General features: G+C 44.9%; 1 protein-coding gene across 6 annotated transcripts in view; it reads right to left on the bottom strand.

Annotated features, from left to right (window-relative positions):
• Nucleotides 1-4181: 4181 nt before the first annotated feature.
• Nucleotides 4182-24116, bottom strand: part of mgat4c (mgat4 family member C) — a 117065-nt gene continuing 97130 nt past the window's right edge. For 3 of the 6 annotated variants that reach the window (XM_069162752.1, XM_069162751.1, XM_069162749.1), the window contains 3 exons: nt 11501-11652; nt 10480-10627; nt 4182-9863 (listed from right to left, as the gene is read on the bottom strand). In XM_069162752.1, coding sequence (XP_069018853.1) covers nt 8707-9863; nt 10480-10627; nt 11501-11629 — 1434 coding nt within the window. In that variant the 5' untranslated portion in view covers nt 11630-11652 and the 3' untranslated portion in view covers nt 4182-8706. Of the gene's footprint in view, nt 9864-10479; nt 10628-11500; nt 11656-24116 lie in introns of all 6 variants that reach the window. The other 3 variants (XM_069162750.1, XM_069162753.1, XM_069162748.1) reach the window with 1 other exon arrangement.

Here is a 24116-nt window from a genome sequence, read left to right as displayed (position 1 = left end):
TTAACAATTTCAGACGACATGCCCGAGAGTCTGAGAGTTACCACGAGAGATAGATATGAAGAGCCGGCAGCGGGGAGGCCCGGGCCACATATTATATCTGGTGATGAGCTCATTTTGTCTCATCAAAGTCAAAGCTTTGTTCATCCGCCAAGACATCGCCGGGATTTCTTTGTTCGTTTGGCTGATCACGAGATGGTATGGTAAACTTGGCACTGAGAACGTTTATATATATTTATATAAATAGATGACAATGATGATAGATAATCTTTAGAGGTAACGCTGGTGAAACTAAGTCAACTAGCAGTGATGTCATCAACCATCAGTGATGTCATCATCCATCAGTGATGTCATCGTTGGTTTATGAACGTTATGAATCCTCCAGTTCAGATTCTGTCCGTCACCATCTTGATAGTTCGGAGCGGTTTGGAGCAGGAAGTGACCATATTTGGACGAGCTGGGGGAGGAGCCAGCGGTGGATCTGACCGATCTGATTGGAAACCTGACGATACTACGTCCCGCCCACCGATAGCTGTAACCTGACTGCACCACAGGCCTGTCAATCAAACAGACACGCCCCCAAAACCAGGTCTTCTTGAATCTTCTTTTCTAATGAATGAGGGATTATTTTCAGATGGACCTCCAGAAAACTAATAAGAAGGAGTGACTTTAGCTAACAACACCGAGATAACTGATGGACACATTTTATTCACTTTGGATTTGATGAGAGAAGTTGAATGGGAGTCTATGGAGCCGGAGGCTTTTTGGAGCCGACCTCTAGTGGCACTCGCTGGTATTGCAGCTGAAGACACTTCTGGATCAGAACCATTTTACAGACCTGAAGCTACGAACACTTTTATATCCAGTCGGTGGGTGAAACATGGTGTATTTATGTTCTGCTGCTCTTCACGTGACGGTCGTCTGCTCATTGTTTGTGTGAACACTTCAAGGACGCCACCTCTCTTCTCTGTTTTCTGTTCTTTTTTGTAAGTTGGTTGTGGATCTCTGGTTGAAAGCATCGAGTGTTAAACCTGCCGGTGAAACCAGCACGCCGCTGTAGTTTTTCTTGTGTTGTGACAGCTGCTGCCTGTGTGATGTTCCACAAAACGTCCCCGAGACACAACCTGTTTCATTCTGGCACCAAGACTCATGAAAACAGACAATTCTCCCATGAAACAAAACGGGTCTTGGGTAATTGTTTTGATTACTCTTTTCTTCGGCTCCCGGTTGGATGGAAGCTGAGAGGGAAGGTTTTTTTAGGGGCGGAGGAGACGGAGGAAGAGTCGCGGCACATCTCCCCACGGCAAGATTTATTCTCTGGCAACAATGAGAGACAGATGGGATGGTGGAGGAGGCAGGAGCGTGGGGGGAGGAGGAGAGGGGAGGGGGGGGGGAGGGGAGGGTCACACCTTTGTAAGGCAAAGCAATTGGGAACGTTTAAACTCTCATTCACTGCGGGGACGATCCCCTCCGAGGCAGGAGCTGGCATCGGCAGCACCGCTCCTTTTTATCTCCGCTCCTCAAGAAGACCCTGAACGCACCGGGAGCCGCGTCACGGCGGCAAATCAAAAGGATCTTCCGAGGTTGTCTGCGCCGCTACGACGGATCATCTGTGCAATAAGAGTGCGGCTTAACTCGTGTAATTAAACCGGCGACCTGCGCGGCGACACCTCGTCCCTCCTCCGTTCTGCACATGTACAGATTCCACTTTAGTTCTGTTCTCGCTGCAACCCGGAAACAAACGATGACTGAACGTGTGAGATGTGCTTTCATCCTCCCTGTCAGCCATTTCCCTCCTAGTGTTGGCAGTTAAGGATTCACCGCTTTCCTTTCCATTATGAAAGCGGTTCGATCCCCGGCGGTGCCGGCTGGCTGAAACGTTCTGGGATCCATTGCAAGTTGCTTCTCATCGACCTGCGAGCACCTGAACGCCACGGGGCCCTCTATCACCAGGAGACACAATCACACGGCGCTCGCCAGGTTATTACGAGTCATTCATCATCGGCGCCGTCTCCCCGCCTTCAGCTTCACTACTTTTAGATGCTCACTCATTTGTCTGTTCATTGCACTTCTTTTCAACTTCTTCTTCTTCACGTCTTTTATCTCTCCGCCTCCGTTTCCATGGCGCCGCCCGCCTCCGCCCGCTCACCTGCCGTGAAAACACACGGCGCAAAATCTCAATCAGCCTCAATCAGAAGCTGTTGACGGCCTCGATTGACAACATATTGCGTCGGCACCTGGAGAGAGCCCAAAATAAAATAATGAAACGGGCCGAGTCGGTTTGATTTTCTGCAGCTTCTAGAGAGACGGGTGTTGAATGAGGAGGAATTTAAGTCGCTCCGCCGGGACGTGAGAGCAGATCAAAAGACAAATGAGGAAAACCGCGCGGTCCGTATCGGCCGGGTTTCACGTGGCGCTCCTGTGAAGGTACGAGCTGGCAGCGCCATGGCAACCACAGCGATTGATTGGACGACGTGTCCTGCTGTGAACACTGCAGCTGTTGTAATATTGGTGTTTGCTCTTTTTCCTTCACGGTCCGCTTCAGCTTCAGTTTCTCAGGTGACGCGTCGTGTTCACTCACCTCCTGTTTGGTTCTGGATGACTTTGAAGGGTGGGAGACGGGAGGTGGAGTGAGACGGAGTGAGGTGGGAGGTGGAGTGAGGCGGGAGGTGGAGTGAGGTGGGAGGTGGGAGGTGGAGTGAGGCAGGAGGTGAAGTGAGGCAGGAGGTGGAGTGAGGTGGGAGGTGGAGTGAGGCGGGAGGTGGGTTGAGACAGAGTGAGGTGGGAGGCGGAGTGAGGTGGAGTGAGGTGGGAGGTGGGAGGTGGAGTGAGGCGGGAGGTGGGTTGAGACAGAGTGAGGTGGGAGGCGGAGTGAGGCAGGAGGTGGAGTGAGGCGGGAGGTGCAGTGAGACGGAGTGAGGCGGAGTGAGACAGAGTGAGGTGGGAGGTGGAGTGAGGCGGGAGGTGGGTTGAGACAGATTGAGGTGGGAGGTGGAGTGAGACGGAGTGAGGCGGGAGGTGGAGTGAGGTGGAGTGAGGTGGAGTGAGGTGGAGTGAGCCCGCCTTCCAGCCAGACAACGCTCAGGTAGAAGTATTAACTTGTAGATAAATATAATTCAGCAGCAGTGAAGACTCAGGAATGGGCGGGAGTCACAACCTAAAGCTACCTGCCTGCAACCGCTGGTGTCAACAGTTCCCCCTGAGGTGTCAACAGTTCCCCCTGAGGCGCTGCAGCTCTTTACAGTCCACGTGTTTAAATCACATTCTGTAATTATTACTAAAATCTCGAAGCTTATGTTTTACATATCAAGTCGCTAGAAATTAAACATTGTGACAAATGAAATGAGAAATTAACATAAATGTAGTTTTATAAATGAGGCGGTGTGTTCCCGGCCGAAGCCTTAGAGTTGCATTAATGCTCAGTTTATCAGTTTGGCACAATATTTTTTTCTTTAGCTGCCTTTGTTATATTCTGATTTTTCCCCTGTTTGTCTATTTAATTAAAACGAGCTTTGTGCTCGGTCTCTGGGAGTACGTTAGTGTGACACTGTAGAAACGTATAAGATATAATATATGCTTGTTAGAGATGATTTGGTGGATTTATGGATGTTTCCCCGATGCAGATTGGAGATGTTGATGAATCCAGTCGCCCTGATTTCACTTATATAGTTCCATATTTATGAGGTTAGGATGTGGTGCGGGTTTGTGATGCGAAGCGCCGGCGGCTCAGGTTAAACACTTACCACACCGGGCTTCATACGTCTCGCACAGCCGGCGAAAACACACAGCCTGAATAAAGTGGCCTATTAACACCGACGCTGTTCCTCCAACGGGGATGTTTTCTGACTGGGCACCTCCAGAAACTATCTGACCCTTCCTGACAGAAAGAGCACCAAGCTTTAAACAGTACAGTATCCCCCCCAGCAACTTCTCCACGTCTTCATTAAGTATGCAGTTAAAAAAGAAAAGAGAAAGCATATGAATATTGAGATGAATAATGGATGTTCTTTGCTGTTGGCTACATCGAGATCTGAGTCACAGACGCTGCAAGTTTAAAGGAACTTTAAATATCAGTTATCTTCTTTTTAATGTTCTTTGTTAAAACTGTACGCCATAACTATGTTCTACTTTTATTTACCGACCTTCTGATCCGTCATGTAAACTGTGTTTTTGTTTCTCAGCAGTCGACGCAGCACAACGTTGGCATTCAGTCTTTAATCTAATTTCATTTTAAATACAATATATACAATACAACATTTTGAAATGATACATGTAAAAAAATATATGTCATCTTACAATACAGTACCAGTTAGAGAACGATGGAAAGCAAAACACACGGAAACAACATCTTGACACACTCGCTCCACTGAACGATATACATCAACTCCGGACCGCCGGTCGGCTTCTACGAACGAACTCAGCGGTTCGTCAGCTGAACGAGGACTCAGCGACCCGACGTATAAAAGGAGTTTCATCCACTGACGACGCTTTAGTTCATGCACTTTGTACATGCTCCACTGGAAGACGGCTCACGGGTTAAACACATTCGTCACTCAGAGCTCCGGGCGATCCGACCTACGCCTCATCCTTCCCGTCCTGTCGGGTTTTAATTCTTGACAATTACAAGCTGCAACAGGAGAGAACGCTTTTTTTTCTGGGATATTAAGTGAAATGTGTAACGGATCCCGTGTTCCCCGGCGGCCACGTCTCCAGACAGACGAGAGCGCCGAGCTCAGCAGTCTGCTGACATCGAGTTGAGGAATTTATGCAGCTTTTGTTGTTATCCCCAACATGTAAATGTGTCCATCAATCTGCAGCGAGCTGCGACTTCCTGTTGGCATCTTATTTCAAACACAGATCAGACAGAGATTTCTCCTCCAGAAATATATCGGCCGCTCGGCTCGGACACGAGGCGGATCAGAGCCGTCCGTTACGCTGCCGCAGCAGCCGGCGGGCCCGCGTGACATCATGTGTTTATAGCCCGTATGCAGGTAACACCGGCCGTGGCGTGCGTCATAAAGAACGGCACGCGGCACGATTTAGTTCAAACAACATCCCTCCGAGGAGCCGATCCGAGCAGGTCGTGGAACCATTCACTGAAATGAATAGTGACGTTCTGGGGAAACGCAGAGGAAAACAATAAGCCGTGTTGTGAGGCGGGGGGGCGTCCTAATTTCATTTCAGAGGGGGACGTGGGGGGATTCGACGAGGAAGGATTTGGAGGTGGCGGCACAAACCAATCAGCGAAAGGTCTCGATCTGTAGCGTGGAACGAGGCCGTGAGGGAGAACGGCAAACAGGAACGAGCCGCCGAGCCACGAGAACCGAGCCACGAGAACCGAGCCACGAGCCGCCGAGCCACGAGAACCGAGCCACGAGCCGCCGAGCCACGAGAACCGAGCCACGAGAACCGAGCCGCCGAGACACGAGAACCGAGCCGCCGAGCCACAAGAACCGAGCCGCCAAGCCACAAGAACCGAGCCACGAGAACCGAGCCACGAGAACCGAGCCGCCGAGACACGAGAACCGAGCCGCTGAGCCACAAGAACCGAGCCACGAGAACCGAGCCACGAGAACCGAGAACCGAGCCATGAGAACCGAGCCACGAGAACCGAGCCGCCGCCGCATCTTAATGACGAGCTGCTTCCACAGAACGCCGCGTCATGTAAACATTTACCTCGTTATTGCTTCGTTGAGTCATTTCTCGACAGCGTTCCAACGTAGAAGCTCATCCGTCTCCGGCAGACTCTAATTACACCAACACGGAAACGGAGGAGGTTATTTTTAAAGTCGTGGACGGCGGAGAGCGTCTCGCTGACGACGAGCTGTCGTGTCGCGCGGTGTTAATTCCTAAATGTTACCTGTTTAACAAGGCGGACCTTTGGAAAGCACGTTGAGAGGAAAGCGGCGAGCAGCGATCAGAGAGGGAAACACTGAACCGGGAGAGAGATTGAGATCCTCCAGCTCCGGGGAACATGTTGTTTTGCTGGTGCAGAGAGAGAGAGGAGAACACAGACCAATTTACTGGAGGGAAAATTGTGTTGGAAAAAAAGAAAAAGGAAAGAGCCGACCTGGTCCATTCTTCACTGTGCAATCTCATTCCAGCTCCGGGAGAAGATGGGCGAAAACAAACATCGTTCTCCTGTCGGCAGCTTCGACACCACGTACAGTGGGGGGGAAGGAAGTCGGCCACAACAACGAGGAAACACCTCCAAACAAACAAACAAACGTTCGGTGGGACGTGATGAATATTCAAGGTAACGACGACCTCTGATACTTTCCAGCAGCTTTTCAAGGAGGAACGTAGATAAAAGGGGGACACTTTAGAGCGCTACACATCTGCAGGTTCAACATCAGTCAGGAACAGCTGCTGAAGACACGGTGACTTTAACTGAAGGGTATCTCCAAGACAAACAGATATCCTCCCGCCTCATTTATGAATAATCAGTGGGTCCGAATATTTAGAAAAGAAACAACTGCTCCTTCAACAAGATCCGTGTTCAACTTGAAGCTCCTGTTTTCAAAAACATTCGTAATAATGATCATTTGTCATCATCTGATAATGATTTCTGTCGTCATGGTCGGGCTGGGCGATGAAATAAATATCATGATATCAAATCAACATTTTCTGATAGTGACAGATTGATATATGATTTAACTGATATTTGCATAATAGTGCATTAATGAACTTCATGATGTTCACTGTTATCTTTAATGATTTGTGTTTCGATATTATGACATATCAGATTAAATGTCTGAAACAGAACCTTCAATATCCACATTTTCAGTTCCATTTTACTTTGAATCAATAAAGAATAAAGCTGGCTAAAATCTATATCTTTGTTATTGTCAGAAAATCCCATGAAAAAGCCTCAAACCAACACTGTTCAGTGTCTCAATATAATACGTGACTTTACAAACGTCTCCGTGTCTCTCTGCCTGAAGACCAAACCTTCACTGTGAAGATGGAAAACTTACAAAAAGAAATGTAAATGAATATAATGACAGTAAGAATCAGCTCAGTTCACTAAGGAGTTTAGGAAGTTTTACTAACGGTGTTCATGTTAACTGAAACATGAAGAAATACATTTGTTCATGTTTACAAAGATGTTATTATTAAGAGTTAATATTGAAATAAACATGAACTAACAATGAATTCATACAGTAATTAGGATTCAGTAACTGGTAACAAAACTCTCCTGTTCATATTTATTTTAGGATTTACATGTTAATTCAGGCACTAACTAATGTAGTCGAGAACATGTATGTAATTAAGAACATGTATGTAAGTAAGAACATGTATGCTGTAGCGAAAACATTTCCCCTCGGGGATTAATAAAGTAACTACCTAACCTAACCTAACCTAACCTAACCTAACCTAACCTAACCTAACCTAACCTATGTAATTAAGAACGCAGCTGATATATTTCATGAAAAGAAAACTTCACGTATATAAATTTGTATTAATGGTTAATGATTTTCCATTTCCTCTTCCATCCTCCAACTTATAACTGTTTTTTGTTAAATATTAAAATCAAACATTTCTTTGTCTTCATATTGAGGTTTTCCTTTTCCTTTATCTTCACGGTAACTTGTTGTGTTGTTATATAAGAATTATTTTCCATAACTTTGGGACGTGTATCCTTTAAGTAACACTACCGAGATAAATGAGTAAAACATCAGAAAACATTTCCGACTGGAGGTCAGTTCATTCTGACAAACATCTGTTGTCAACATTTAAAAACAAGACGACTTCGTGCTACATTGTCAAAGAAAATGCAATTATTTTTTTATGAAATGTAAAAGTTTTGGCAGACTTTGAAAGGAATGACAAAAAGTTTCAGTGTTCTATGAAAATAAGAACTCAAAAGTTTTCCTCACCAACATCACATGTTCATTTGGAAACTACTGAGCTCCAAGTTTGAACATGAACGTTATTCTGCAAGATCTCAATATAATATTAGTTATGGTGCCTTGAATATAATACATATAAAAGTCATTTGTTTCCGGTTACTAAATTCTCATCATTTTATGGTAGTGTTTATTAATGTACCTTTATTGTAAAGTATTACTATATTAATGAGTGTTTATTAATTTTGTCATATTGTAAAATATCACCCAGCTGACACATTTATAGATTTAGTTCTTCAAAGCTCAGGGATTATTTTAAAATACATTTGGTTTTGGTGCTCTAGTGAGTATTAATTATTGTATTGGTATGAACATATTTATTGTAAAATAGAGGATTAAAATCATCCTGCAGATACATGGACAGTTCTTCTGCTTTTTCCTGGTTTTGGTCTTTTCATGGGATTTTGTTTTTATTTCAGTAAGAAAATATGGAAAACTGTAAACCTTGTTCTGTTTGAACTGAAGAACTGAAGAAGTTTGTAAAAAGAATCTGATCCCGACATGATGCTGGTTGTTAAAATGGTCCCGACGTATCGCCCAGCCGTGGACGTCATATTAAAAGCTGAAATGAATAAACTCTTCTGGAACAATAATAAAAGTCTGAGGTGTGAACAGTCGTTGAGAGAGACTGAAGATGCTCCACCAAGGTTACGAGCAGGTATAAAAACTATAGATTGATTTGGCAATCAAAATGAGTATCAATAAATACATACAAAATGAATAAATAAACCGAACATTACTAAGTAATGATAATAAAAACGTTTCCTGGATGACGTACTAAGAGTCTGTTGTGCAGTCCTCATTGGCTGGGAGGTTGTGTCGTCCATAAACTTATACTTCTGATAATGAGCCACTCTTTCTGGCCGGCCGTCACCACGACGCGCACACACTCAATGTCAAAGGCGATCTTGTGGTCGACGTCCTGAACCTCGATGTTTCCGTTTTTGAACTCCCCCAACGTGATGTAAGAAGAGCACTGCTTCCCTTTCTTAGTCCCGACTAGCTTCTCTCCGACCTCCAGCGCTCCGTGATGCAGGACGTCGTTCTGCCGGTCGTCCGAACCCGTCGCGATCTTGATTTTACTAATTTTGGTGGATTTGTTGAAGACGATGACGAAGAAGTCTCCGGTGGACGGAGGTTTGCCCCAGAAGTACTCGTCCACCGAGCTGTAGGCCTTGGTGGCGTCGTAGTTCTCGAAGACGTTGATGTTGGTGTAGAGGCTGGCGGGCGGGTTGTCGGGGATGTCCACGGAGTCCTCCTCGAAGTCGTCGTCCTTCAGCTTGTTCTCGGCTCCCTTGTAGGAGGAGTAGTAGCCCATGTGCTGGAACAGCGAGGGCTTGAAGCGGATCACGTCCTTCTGGGCCAGCAGACCCCTGAAGTGGATCAGCAGCCAGTCGCACGGCATCTCCTGGTAGAACATGAGCAGGAAGTGCGCCAGGCGCGGCAGGTCTCGGGAGTGGTACAGCTTCCCGATGTAGCCCAGCTTGGAGAACTCCAGCATGACCCAGTAGGACCCGTCTCTGGACGTGATCACCTTCTTCAGCGCCGTCAGGAAGTTCCTGGAGCAGCGCACGTCGTCCTCCAGCATCATGTAGAAGTGAGACAGGTTGGTGCAGAAGTTGAGGAGGAAGGCGTAGTCCACGTTCTGCTTGGAGCGGAACCGGACGCGATCCTCCGGGTCGTTGTAGTTCCTCTTCAGCCCGTCCAGAGACGGGTAGTACTCCTCGGGCGCCTGGATGACCAGCAGGCGCCCGGCTATGATGTGGTGAGCGAACTTCCTGGTGATCTCCTGCACCAGGTTCTCACACCAGACCAGGTCGAAGTCAGCCAGGTGGACCACGACCACGATCTCCTTCAGCTCCTCGTAACTGGACTGATCGAAGATGGACTTGATCGTCTCCAGGAGGTAGTTTCCTCTTTTTCTTTTGACTGATGACAAACCGATGGTGAGATACTCTGTGAACAAAACACATTTCATTTCATCACTTTTCATACAAACACAGTTCTTCAGTAAACTATAAAAATGCAGCGACTGTTCTTCACGATATCAACCTACATAAACACGGACCGGCATTTCAAACAAAACTACTATTAGAAATTAATTTGGAACAATTAGATTGTTATTTGAATATTGAATACTCAGCCCATCCGCTGAGTATCATGAAGATGTGCGGCTGAAATCGCTTGAAAAAGGAACTTTAATTTAAGTTATTTTTTAGGAAACTGGTTTACGACTGAGGTTAAAATGTTTTTTAAATTCATTCATCAGTCGGGAATATTTTAGATCAAATGCAGTTGAATGTCTGTAATGATTTTTTCTTAATATTTTGTGTCTGAATAAAAAAAAATGTGCTCAGTGTGAATCTATAACGTCCAAATCTAAACGTTTAGTGAATAAAACATGAAGTACCGGAGACGAGCTCGAACTAGTGTTTAATGTTGAGGTGAAGGAGCTCCGCGGAGAAGCTTCTGTTTCTGTCTCAGAGTCTCAGGTTTCCACTTTAACTTCTTATTCTCATGTTCACAAATACATTTATTGTGAATGTCTCTTTTAGAGAAACTCTGAACTCACTCTTGCGGTTCAGCGGCGTCCCGGCCAGATAACGATACGTCACATTAATGGTTCCAGAAAAGTTGCTGAGGTCTCTGAAGGTGTGAACGTATCGCTCGGAGCTCGGCGGGTGGACCGACGTCTCCCGGAGCTGCCGTTTATCTCCTTCCTGGAATTACAAACACATTATCAACAACAACAACAACAACAACAACTGTCTATATTCTCTGAAACGAGAAATTCATCCTAAAAATTTCTGTTTCTTTTCTTTCTTTTTTCGAGACTATAAATTATTCGTGACTTGACATGACATGGACAACCCAACGAGTAACAGAGTACAACACAAACAAGTAAACAGACAAAAATGGAAAAACAAACAACAAAAAAACAAACATTAAACAGGCAATAAATAACTATAATGACAAATAGGGAGGTCAATTAAAATAAACCTAATTGATGAGAGTGGTTGTAAAAGAACTTTGTCTCTCCTGGTCATCACAGAGGAAACGGGACAAACTAGTGATGATAACACCGATAAGAGAAATTAACAGTAATGAAGAAAGTAATAAAGTGTTCTGTACAAAAAAAAAGAAAAAAGTGTAGTGACGAATATATAAATATAATATCATTATTTTCATATTGAGAACAGGAGGTGAGATTGCTGAAAGGTCCTCCAGCGAGCCGAGTGAAGGTCAAGCGGTAGTTTACTGGAGGACAGCGTGGACGTGGTCGTCCCTGATGGTTCTGTTCTGAGCCTCAACGTCTGGACGGAAGTTTGAGACGAGTAAAAGGACTCGAGAAGAACTACCGAGAACCCAAAGTTAATCATTTAAATAACAAACACAGTTGTTGTTCTGTGATCATCAAGTTTTGATGGCGTCATGAATAAGAGATAAATCATCTGGATGGTTCCAACTTGGAATGAAAATTTAAAGATGTTTCTATTAAAAACAAGTCATCATAAAAGCTGAATGAACTAATGAAGCATACCTGGTCAGACTTGTAGTTCAGACTAATAACAGAAAGCCAACGGTTCACTGACCAGCACGTAGCCGTCCTCGATGTAGAGGTTGAGGAAGAGGAGGAAGGTGATGAGGAAGCCCAGGAAGGGGATGGTGGAGCGTTTCCTCAGACATCTCATCTTGTCCAGGGATTTCCACACCAGCCTCATGGTGAACGCTCGCCGGCTGCGATCTGCTGAGACCAACACGAGGAGACACATGAGAACCGCTTGCTGTGAATGTCGTCAGCCGGAGACGCTGCTCGCATTTAATCCGCCTTCTTTATCGAGCATCAACACATTGTTGAGGAGTTTATGTCGGGCCGTGTGATCACGTGATTATCTGAATCATCCTCCGACAGACTCTCAGTGTGATGGAGGAAGATAATGAGCGTGGGAAACAAACAAAGCACGAGAGAAAACCTGACGAGCAACAGTGAATTATAGATGTCAGATGTTTTTATACTATTAATAATGAAAATATGCAGCAAGCGGGAGCTAAATGTGTTCAGTGATTTTTGAGAGCCAACATTTCAACACTTTCTGAGGTCCGACAGAGTTTCTGTCATCAGCGTCTGTTTTCTCTTCACTGTGGACAAAATGTCACGTTCTCTGTTCGTAGCTTACCGGAGAACTATTTCAGATTTGTTTCAGATAAAGGAGACACAACACAGTATAAAATAGATGTTAACAGATACAGAATTATCAGGGCCTGCAACACATTATGACTTATACTCATCTATGATATTTTTTTGATTTATCAGACAATCATTTGGTTAAAAAAATAGAGATATGTTGATTATAACCTCCCCACACACACAGGCTTCGTATTGGTTTGTTTTACATTCAACAATACAAAATCCCCAAAGAAATCCAAAAAGTACAAATACTGTTATTATCTCTGTAATTTCAGAAATCTGTCTGTCTGTCCTTCATATATCTCCCCGACCGTTGGGCTTCAGACTTCAGAGGTTGGGTCTTTTGTGCGATTTGAACACGTCACACGGTGGAAGCAGACGGAGGCTCCGCCCACCCGGCCGCGACCACCGAGCATCCATTCGGCTCTTCTCAACAAACCCAATCTGTTCAAACTGTGCTTTCACTTTGAATTTCACAGAAGCCGAATGAAAAAACGAGCGTCGTGACGGCTGCTGAGATGTTTACGCTCGTGCTAATTTTAATAACGACACGATTGGGTAGTTTAATGACAGCAAAACTATATAAGATCTTCATGTGTTTCCATCAGTTACAACCGTCTGTGAGAACCATGTACATCACTAAATGTACTGTTAAGTTCCACCACTGCTTATTTCAAATATAAAATTATATGATAAGAATATATATTATAAGCTAAGTAGCTAATATTATTATCATTACTAGTTAAAGGTGCTCAGATTCATCCAATTATTTTCTGCCTGGCTGTGATTCTTTTGTTCAGTCTGAGATGAAACTCCATCTCCTCTAATAAATGATACAACTATAAAATGTTTGCCGTCGTCGTCCACAGCTTTCTGGTGATGTGAAGGAACGGGAGCGGCGGCCTGGTTGGAAAAACCTCCATGCCTCGATCAATCAATCAAAAGCTGCTATAAATAGCAGTGGAGGGGGGGGGGCGCTCAGTATACAGCATCTGTCAGCTGCACACCTGCACAGTCCAAAGCAGTTATCAACTGTTAAATATCACCTCAGAAGATTAGGAGTCGGTTGTGCAGATATTTTGTCATCATATTGTTCCACGTGATTTTTATTCACTTAACAAATCAGAATATTTGAATCGCATATAAAACACATAAATTACAGTCTGTGCTGCTGACAGATGAACTTACAGAAGCAGCAGCTGATCAGCAGTAAGAGCCGTCAGGTATCCGTCGTGTTTCAGAACAGGAGGCAGAGAAGCAGACACAACGAGCTGCTCTTTTCTTCGCCAGCAATTAGACATCAGCGTGTCTTTTGTTCCGTCAAAGCCCCGAGACGCCTGATAGAATACAAACTACCTGTAAGCTCCGTTCAATGACCACATCGACCGGTCGCACCGAGGCCCGGCTCCACCGGGACTCCTCGTCAATACCTCTTTGTGCACACGTGAAAACTGAATTTAACATGTCCGGCCACCGCCGGCTGCAATTCTTATTCAGGCCGGCTTCACACGGACAGAAATTATGAATAATTATGACATTTAGGGATGTTTTTCTGCTTGAATGAAATTAAAAAAGCATAACGAGCTGCGGTATCTGATTAAATCTGCTACTGTTGTGCCAATAATGACGTTAAAGCACCTTGGAGTGTAAAATCACGATAATACAAGACACCAACTAAATAAAACATGTAATCTAAATGTGGAGCGATTCACTAAAATATAAAACTTTTTGTTAGAGCAATCTCCGTTTCCATGGCAACACATGGGGTATGGCTAACAACTGGAAAACAATCCGTTGTTTCAGTATACTCCCACATAACCTACGCAATGTTCACTACTCCAGGAAGTAGTCGGACCCTTAGCAACCACCTAGCAACAGAGAGGATTTCTAGTCTCCAACTGAATAAATACAGAACATAGAAACACTAAACTGATCAGCTAGTTCAGTCTGGTTGGAACAAAGATATCTGATCAGCAAAGATATCTGGTGAACAAAGATATCTGGTGAACAAAGATATTTGAGGAACAAAGATATGTGATGAACAAAGATATCTGATGAACAAAGATATCTGATGAACAAAGATATCTGGTGAACAAAGATATCTGGTGAACAAAGATATTTGAGGAACAAAGATATGTGATGAACAAAGATATCTGATGAACAAAGATATCTGAGGAACAAAGATATCTGGTGAACAAAGATATCTGGTGAACAAAGATATTTGAGGAACAAAGATATGTGATGAACAAAGATATCTGATGAACAAAGATATCTGAGGAACAAAGATATCTGGTGAACAAAGATATCTGGTGAACAAAGATATTTGAGGAACAAAGATATGTGATGAACAAAGATATCTGATGAACAAAGATGTCTGATGAACTTAAAACCAAACCGGTCCAGCTAGCCTCCTCTAGGATTGTAAGTGCGTGACTATCCGTGGTGTTACGGTACGGGTGCTCGGAGCGACCAAAAAGGACCAAAAGAGACCCGACTTCACCAAATGGGTCATTTAATAGAACTATAACAAGTAGAAACTACATTATATTGCATATTAGATGAAACTCTATTCTAATTCTATTTTCCCATTGAGGAGGTGGAGTGATGTTTCTAGTGATCAGCAGGATGTGATGTCATAATGATTTGTTCCAGATGTTCAGTTGACCAATCAGATCTCTGGGGGCGGAGCTACTGGTTGTATAATCATGAACTACTTCACATAAAAGATGTCCAGCAGTGTTTTTCATCCTGAAGAGAACTCCTCTTTGGATTTAACAGTTTACATGAGTGAGGAATGAACTGCAACCTGTAAGTTGGGTTAAACTGAAGGTCACCTTGAGCGACGTGAGCAGGTTTTTTCAAATAAATCATGATGCAATAATTCTTTCACCCAATATATCTGCAACAGTTCAGACGGACCTTCATGAGAGGAGTGTTGCCAGACTGTGTTCAGACACTCATCTCCTCTGTGGAACTACAGGCAGAATATATTGCGTTGCCTCTGTTACATGAGATGTGCATCTCCACTAAATTGCAGAGTTTGTCTGGAGAAAGCTGAGAGCTGCATGATGATGAGAGGAATGATGAGGAGGAATCTGAGCTGTCCTCCCGACACCGGGTCGCTCTCTGCCTCGTCCTCTTTAGTGGTCGCTCTGCAGCACAAACACAAGCTGTGTGGAGACGCAATTAAACTAAAGGAAAGTCTTTGCGTGATCCGCGGGAAAGCTGCAATTAGGCAACTTTTGTGTTTCATGTTGCGCGGAGAGTTGATCTCAGACTGGAGACTCGAGCGTCTACCTTGATGATACGAGACAAAGCGAGGCACTTCTCTTATTTCAATAATTCAGCACAGAAGAGGATGAGATGCTCATTCTGCCAAAGGCCCAGCTGGTGAACACGCTGCTGCTGCCTCTCTGAGAACACCTCAAACATCACGATGCACGCGTGCAGTCCGCCCAGCAGCTCTGGATATGGAGCAGGTATTTATGGATCTGTGGATCCACTGTGAGCGTCCATTAACGAGACGCTGCCATGTGGGCGTTGCTGTGTTCGTTCTCGTGGCGTGAATCCAGAGTGGAGCAGCAGTGAAACGGACGAAGCGTGTTTGAATGGGCGCGTCGTCTCGGCCTGCGTGTCGCCACCACCATCTCAGGCGCTGCGCACTTCCAGCAGGCTGCGGCTGTTAAACATCCATAATGCACTGTGTGTGAACTGGACCAACTAAACCACACCGCCTGCAACACTGAACTCCTCTCAGCTGTCTGCACCAAACTCTCCGTCGGAGGTTCAATCCTGTTCGTGACGTGAAGCTGTTAAGATCTCAGCAGGTCAATTACATTACATGTTGTTTCGAAATGTGATCAAGATTTCTGAAGCCGTTCAATTCATAAATTCAACATTTTATGAACCATTTTGTCTGCAACAAACAGCCTGAGTTCTTCCTGACTGTTGCTTCAGCTGCTCCTGGACGAGATAAGATAGTAAATACACCCAGACAGCCTCCAAAAATCCTGCACAGAATCTATCAGCTGGTTGAATCCCGGCAGCGCCGCAGGGTTCAGACACTCTGCTGCCCATCGGTCCCGAACGTCACAGCGACCGGAGGCTTCTCATGTTGCCGTGCAGAAAGACGAGCAGCCGAAGGAGAGCCAGCGATCAACAAGGGAGTCCGAAAATGATGGCTGGACCTTTTAGTGGAGACTCGTGTTCCCGGTCAGTGTTTCCACGACGGAAACTTTAGGAGCAGAAAGTTCAAGATCTGGAAATTAATGTTTGGGAGATTCCAGTGAACCTCAACATCCGCATCGTAGCTGCTTTGTCAGACTCCTGTCGGCTACCAACACGTATAGACGGCTGCATGTCCACTGTCCCACCGGACAAACACACACCGTGGTTCAGTCACGACATATTTTGTGTCTGAATTTATCTTTGTTGAAATATTCCAACATGACATGTTTTATCAAAAAGTGAAGATAATTTCTAGCAAACACCGACATCTATTTAATTCGGTTGCTTTATTCTTATAGGTTACGAAGGATCTGGGCATGCTGGGAAATGACAGAGGAGGAGTCCAAAGGGGACTGCGGGGAGTTTCCCAGCATTCACGCGACAGACTGGATATAAAAGAGTTCGTAGCTTCAGGTCTGTAAAATGGTTCCGATGCAGAAGTGTCTTCAGCTGCAATACCAGCGAGTGCCACTAGAGGTCGGCTCCAAAAAGCCTCCGATTCAAGAAGACCTGTTTTTGGGGGCGTGTCTGTTTGATTGACAGGCCTGTGGTGCAGTCAGGTTACAGCTATCGGTGGGCGGGACGTAGCATCGTCAGGTTTCCAATCAGATCGGTCAGATCCACCGCTGGCTCCTCCCCCAGCTCGTCCAAATATGGTCACTTCCTGCTCCAAACCGCTCCAAACTAACAAGATGATGACGGACAGAATCTGAACTGGAGGATTCATAACGTTCACAAACCAACGATGACATCACTGATGGTTGATGACATCACTGATGGTTGATGACATCACTGATGGTTGATGTTTGGTGGTTGGGCCCCGCATGAACTTTTAAAACATCCCCTAGTTGCCTAAAGCCGGCTCTGCCAAAGAAAATAACTACTAAATACCTCAAATATGTCTGTTTAATCATTTGATCTTTAAAATGTCAAAAAAATACAATAAAAATATTTTGAAAAAAAAGCTCAATTACACTTTTCCTTTTTTTCCTTTAAGATACATTACCATGATACAAAAAGGTCAATTTGATGAATAATTGCTTAATTATGGAAACACTTCATACATTACATGATTTAGAGAAAGGAGAACTTTGTTTTTTCACGTTCTTCTAGCAGAAGCAGATTTTTTTCCAGCGTTCCCGGCAGAAACTAGTTTGGCAGGCCGTCTCTGGATTCACCCTCGATGTCCTCCATGTTCGTCTGGCAGCGTATCCGAGATGACGGATCCAGGAATTGTCCTGTTTTCCCCGGCTGCTCTCGCTTCCTCTAATGGGGAAATCTGACGGAGGCAGACATCAAATGGAAAACAAGGAGCTCCCCTGTGTGGAGGAGGCAATTACGTGGTCCGGCCTGATGTGAAGCTAACGCCAAGCACTCTATATGACACACACACACATAAAACCTACACAAAACAAAAGGCTTCCATTCCCTCTCCATTTGTAATGGCCCGTTTGCGGCCGTCCTCCTGCATGCCAACGATACCTTTCTCTTTGTCAAGTGCTGTGAAAGGAAAGCAGCGAGTAAATGGAGAACGGCGTCGGATGGAGCCGAGCGGCGCCGACGTGCCACAAACACCAGTGGAGCTCCACAGTAATTTCACATCCCATCTTCCACTGGTTGTTCTTTTAAAGTCGCTTCAACGGAAGTGAAACCACAGACGTCGGAGAACACTGAGGAGCAACATCTGCTCGCCGGAATCAGAAAGAAAAACATCTGAATAGATTGCTTTTCTAGAAATTATTTGTGTACAGTATGAGCTTATTAAATTCATTTCTCTGAATGCCAGCAGGGAAGTGAGAAGAATAATGAAGACGAGATTTGAAAATAAAACGTTCTCCGCTGGGACTCTCAGGTACAAACAACTGTGGCTCCCTCCATGTGTTACTCAGAAATCAAAATAACCTCTTAACAAACACTTTTTCTGCCAGCTTGCATCAACTCTCAACTTCCGATTGAGGCCACGTTTTCCGGACGGGAAGCTGCGTCTCTCTAATGGGAAAACCTAAATGGGAAACACATTGTGAATAAGAAAAGGGGAAAAGATTAATAAAATGGGCGGCAGAAAGCAATTCTCCCACAATTCATCTTGTTATCTGTTTTACATTATTTCCCCCGGGTATCCTGCACCTAGCAGATATACCGCTCTGCACAAATAATCAATTAAGCCGGCAGGTTTGCGGGGATTCAGCAGTTGCTTTGTGTCGAAGCCTTCAGACACTTTCAATGGATTTTCGGTAACAGAGGCTTTTGTTGATAACAAAATTGTGGCGCGGGGCGGAATAATAAATCCCTTTATTATGAAACGGCTGTTATGTTAATAATTCAAATTGGTCAAACAGTTTACAAATTACTACACTCTTACAGCAACGGCAGACAAAGGGATCTGTCATCTACAGAGACGGAGCGGTCGTGTCAGAGATCCACGGCCTCGCAGACACGTAATGATCTTAATTATTGGGGAAGCAACAATGAGGCGGTTATCGACACAATGTGGGACATAAAGCCTGAAACCTGTTCCTGAGAGATCCGGCGTGTAAGTCGTGTAAAGCCCGTCGTGCTCGAGGCTCCCGAGTCGGTTGTTCGAGGCTATCTTTAATTTGTCTGTTGAAAGTGTTTTTGTGATCATTGAACAGTCCCAGACGCCGTGTGCTTCACCGATCCATCAAACTCCAGAGATCCAAACAGTTGTACCCCCCCCCCCCCCCCCCCACCGCTGTCAGCAGCTCCAGCTCACTCACTCTGAAGGGGGGAGGAAGTGTTGTGGAGGGAAGACAGTGTGTCCTGAATGTGATGCGTTCCCCACGGACATACTGTCCAAGTGTGCCCCCCTCCCCTCCACCAGCTGCCACCGCCGCTGAAGCCCTCATGGGAGAAACAAGTCGTCCAGTGACAGCGCCACTTCCAGCTGTTCTCCCAGAAGGAACCGGTGTGCACAACAAGCCTCAGAGCTTTAGAAAGCCGACCAGTCGGAGCCTGTCAGCAGCTCTGATATCAGAATATTCCTCGCCAAACAGCCTCTTTTTTATTATTATTCCAGAGAGTCCCCGTGTCCTTCCTTTTATAATACGGTGAGAGGACGGTACCTTGTTCCGGTTCCAGGACGTGTTGGAGGCAGCAACAAAGCTTTTCAGTTCATCGGCTCTGGCACAGGTGGCGCAGGCTACAGGAATATTTCCTCATGAAATATTAACCATGTGCAGCCCGTTGATGCTCACTTCAGAGCAATCAGGCATCAAAACACTCGGAACAAACAGCGCTGGCTCTCCCTCCGCTGCAGGACAATCGGCCTTCTCCGTAATTGAAATGTGACTGTAAAGAGGTTCCTCAGATCGCCCCCCCTCCCCCTCCCCCATTTGTTTTCTACTCACTCCCCCGGAGAGGAGAATGGACTGATGCCATCTCTGGACAGCCAGCCCTTCACTTCATCAGTGTTATGAAAGAGAGAACATTTATCATGAAACACAAACTGAGTGCAATCAAAGAGTGTAACGAGCTGATGAGACGGCGACATGTAGAGTCCTCGCTTCATCTCAGAGCGTCTCCACAGTGAAGATCTGAGATAGAAGAGTCACCGACTGTGATACTGAAGCATTGTGTACGACGGATGAGACGAGTATCCGGCACGGATAATCTACTTCTGATGAGTACGAGTATCATCCGAGTAAATGTGTCAATATCCGTGTTGATGAAGGCTTTTAATTTCAATTCAATTCAATTTTATTTATATAATGAAAAAAATCACAACAGTCTATTTCATGGCACGTAACACAGTAAAGTCCTTAGAGCAGACGTTTACAGGATTATACAGAGAAACCCAACAATTCAACAATTCGCACGTAAGCTAGGAAGGAAAAACTCCCTTTAAACAGGAAGAAACCTCCAACAGAACCAGGCTTCTAACAGACACTAGCTGTGTGCACACATCCACACAGCTACACACAGCCCCGCCTCCTCGTTTACACACAGAGCTCCGCCTCCTCGTTTAAACAGTCACTCTGTCAGCGTCTACAGGAATCAACAACAACTCGTGACTCTTCTGGTTCATTTCTGTCATCGGCTCGTTTCAATCAGGTTTGTATAAAATATCTTCAGCCGAGTTACTCGGGGAACTTTTCTTTTACCGGACGAGTCGCAGGTTACTGACTCTGTTTCGGCCGGTTTGTTTTCCTTCATCAGCTCGCTGCTACGTCGTTCAGATATCTTCACTCAGCTGACGGCTCTCAGTGAGAATGTGAGGCTGAGTGCGTATTTCAACGTGGACTGTCTGCAGAAATCACCGAGCTTCCAACTGTCAGTTTATTTCATAAAATAATAAACCAGGCTAATGATCTACACCCTCAACAACAACAATAAATACAGCAAAAAAAACCCCAACTTGTTCTATAAATAGTTCTCTTACTCTTTCAATACAATACATTTCTGATGAACCCGTAGCAATCTGAGGTTTAAATGAATTAGTTCCCGCCCACTTCCAGATTAAGCCTCGCCCCCTCTGAGTACAAATACGTAATGGTGTCCTCTCTCATCCCTATTGTGAACATTCAGATTATTGTCTGGATGTTTAAGGTTGGAGGAAAATAAAAACCTTATAAAAACCTGAAGTCGTTCCATCGGTGAGAATAACGAGGACGAGGAGGTGTGAGGAACGAACGCAGCCTCTCCAGAGCGGTTAGCACTTTGACCCAGATTAGCACACTGCCAGAGGTGCACTCGGGAAGGATGGCGATGGAGCACTGTGATACTGCCTGCTTATTTCCACTAGAAAACACACTCGACATGTGTACACCCCCTGCAGACACATGCATATGGTGTCCGTTTCCTCCCCGTCCCCTGTGTGATGTTGTGAGGATGCAGCCAGAGATATGAATTATTACCTACATCTGAGACGCAGGATGATTAGTCTTTGAATCTCGTGAAGTGCCGTCGAGGGCGAAGAGATTCAATTAGTCTTCTGTTACATCACAGTCGGCTAATAGAGTGAGTGTGTCTTCAAACTCTCCGCCCGCCCGCCGAGCCTGACGTCATGTGTCATAAACATATGCTGCTGCTCCCCCGAGGCCACTTCCTACATTAAAAACACAGAGCCACGAGAATTAGCAGACAACATCCTGTCATCGTGTCCCTGCTATAAAAGCAGTGGACAGTGGCTTCGGGCAGGAGAGAGGACGGAGAACAAAAGAGGGGAAATCGGTCATTGGAGAGAAGTCCCACTCGTCTCTCTCTCTCTGTCTCCATTTGGGGGGACAGGAAAAAGAAAGAGGAGACTTGGCTCTGCCTTAAAAGCACTTAAAAAGCCAAGGTCACCTCCTGGTCAAATCTGTGAAATGAGAAAATGGCTGAGGGGGCAAGAGGCCGGCGGCAGATAACACGAGAATGCACTATCTTCCTCCTACACATTTAGTAGACGGGAGGACGCGGTGCTGGCAGGCTTTTCAAAAGGCTCCGTGATGAAATAAGGACCGGAGACACAATACGATGGCCCAGTTTCACCCAGTATGACAGCGCATACATTGAAGTGCTCTTAGGGAATGAGGTTTTAGAGCAGCCGAAGAGCTGAATGGGAGCTCACGCGACCGGGCTTCGCATTCAATCACTCGGGTACATTTGAAGGCCTCCTGCTTTAATACAAGTCCATCATTGTTAGTTGTTAGTCAGTCATTAGGAAAATGCATCCTAGAATTGAATTGGAGTCGTGATATAAAGTCCGTATCGACTTCTATCTCCCCGAGGTGCAAATTGAAGCAGTAAAAGTTGAATTGTTGTCATCCGGTGGTCCATCCACGCTGAATTATCTCCTGACCCCGGGGGCTCGTACGTTCCTTTTCTGAGACTGGATATTGCAGCCAAATTACATCTATTTAAATAAAGGGCTTGCAGCTGTGACTCATAAAATGTGCCCATAACCCATAAGCCCTGTTTGCAAACAGGAGTGTTGTGGTCCCACTGGGCTTTGTAATAACTACAGATGGATGTCTGAGCTTTAGTAACTGTGACTCAGCCATGTCCATGAAAATTCAAAAACATATCATCGAGCGGAAGTCATCTAATACTGGTTCGATCAAGCGCTCAGAGTGTTTGTTCATCTAACCAAACCTACTGCTATTTGTGGAGACCAAAACAAAAGCTAAAAGGAGAGTGGAGATAGAATTGCAACAGTTTGCAAACACGTATTTCTTTACAGTTCTTCTATAGTACCTCTATAGTAAATTACAACTCCAATTCCCCCAAAATATGGCAGGCTGTGTAAAATGTACAAAATACTAGCAACACGTCTCCAATAAGTTGTGACAAGGTCAATAAAAGACTGGAAAAGTTGTGTAATGATTAAATAAAATCACCTGGTGGAACACCTCCCAACTAATGAGGTTACCATAGCAACAGATCTGTGACATGATTGGGTATAAAAAGATGATTTCAGAGAGGCAGAATCTCAGCAGTGAAGATGGGGAGAGGTTCACCACTCTGTGAAAGACTGTTTGGGAAAATAGTTCAACAATCTAAGAATAATGTTCCTCAACGTAAAACTACAAAGAATTAGTGGATTTCATCGTCTACGGTTCATAATATTATTAAAAGATTCAGAGAATCTGGAGAAATCTCTGAACACAAGGGACAAGGCTGGAAACTATTATTGGATGGTGGTGATCTTCGGGCCCTCAGGCAGCACTGCATTAAAACAGACTATTCTGGAGTGGAAATCACTGCATGGGCTCAGGAACACTTGTGAAAACCATCGTCTGTGAACACAGTTCATCGCTGCGTCCACAAATGCAGGTTAAAACTCTCCAAAGAAGAAACCAGATAGAAACATGATCCAGAAACACCGCCGCCTTCTCTGGACCGAGATCATTGAAGATGGACTGAGGTGAAGTGGACAACGGTCCTGAGGTCTGATGGACCACAATCTGAGATTCTGTTTGGAAATCATGGACGCTGCATCCTCCAGGTTAAAGAGGAGAGGGACCATCCAGCTTGTTATCAGCTCAGTTCTAAAGCCAGCATCTGTGATGGTACAGGATGCATTAGTGCACATGGCATGGGTAGCTTGAACATCTGGAAGGAAGCATTAATGCTGAATGATATATTCAGGTTTTGGAGCAACATATGCTGCCATCCAGACAACGTCTCTTTCAGGGAAGGTCTTGTTTATTTCAGCAGAACAACGTCCAACCACATTCTGCACGTATTCCAACAGCATGGTTCTCTAGTAGAAGAGTCCGCTGATAAACTGGCCTCCTGCAGTCCAGACCTGTCAATCATTGAAAACATCTGGAGCATCAGGACATGGACAATACAACAAAGGAGACCCTGAACTGTTGAGCAGCTGGAATATTATATCAGGCAAGAATGGGACCACATTTCACTTTCAAAACTCCAGAAACTGGTCTCCTCAGTTCCCCAACGTTTCCAGAGTGTTGTTAAAAGAAGAGTTGATGCAGCTCAGTGGTGAACATGACCGGAGATAGGGTTGTACAAGAGGATCCCAGGTTGTACTCTAGTCATGCGTATATAAAGCTTTTGTGTCCCATCAAGTTCCACATTATTCCACAGATTAACAGCAGAATTAGTTTGTAGATTATAAATCGGTTACACACCACTTTAAACTGATTGTGAATTTGTAAATTTGTAATGAATTAGCTGGAATACTAGCATCCTGCCTGGCTGAAAGAACTGCAGTTCTGATTTAAAAATTCAACATCCTAAAGAAGTTGCTCACATCTTCAACGGCCGTTTGGTTGTATTAAAGTCTAATAGTGCTACTTTGTGCAGATTCTGGAAGCAAAACATTTATC

The sequence above is a fragment of the Embiotoca jacksoni genome, unplaced genomic scaffold (assembly GCF_022577435.1).
Source record: "Embiotoca jacksoni isolate LCO1_2020_lvr unplaced genomic scaffold, fEmbJac1.0.p SCAF_3, whole genome shotgun sequence".
In the NCBI taxonomy this organism is placed as follows: Eukaryota; Metazoa; Chordata; class Actinopteri; family Embiotocidae; genus Embiotoca; species Embiotoca jacksoni.
Note: the sequence above shows the minus strand (reverse complement) of the source record. Positions and strands in the feature narration are given on the sequence as shown.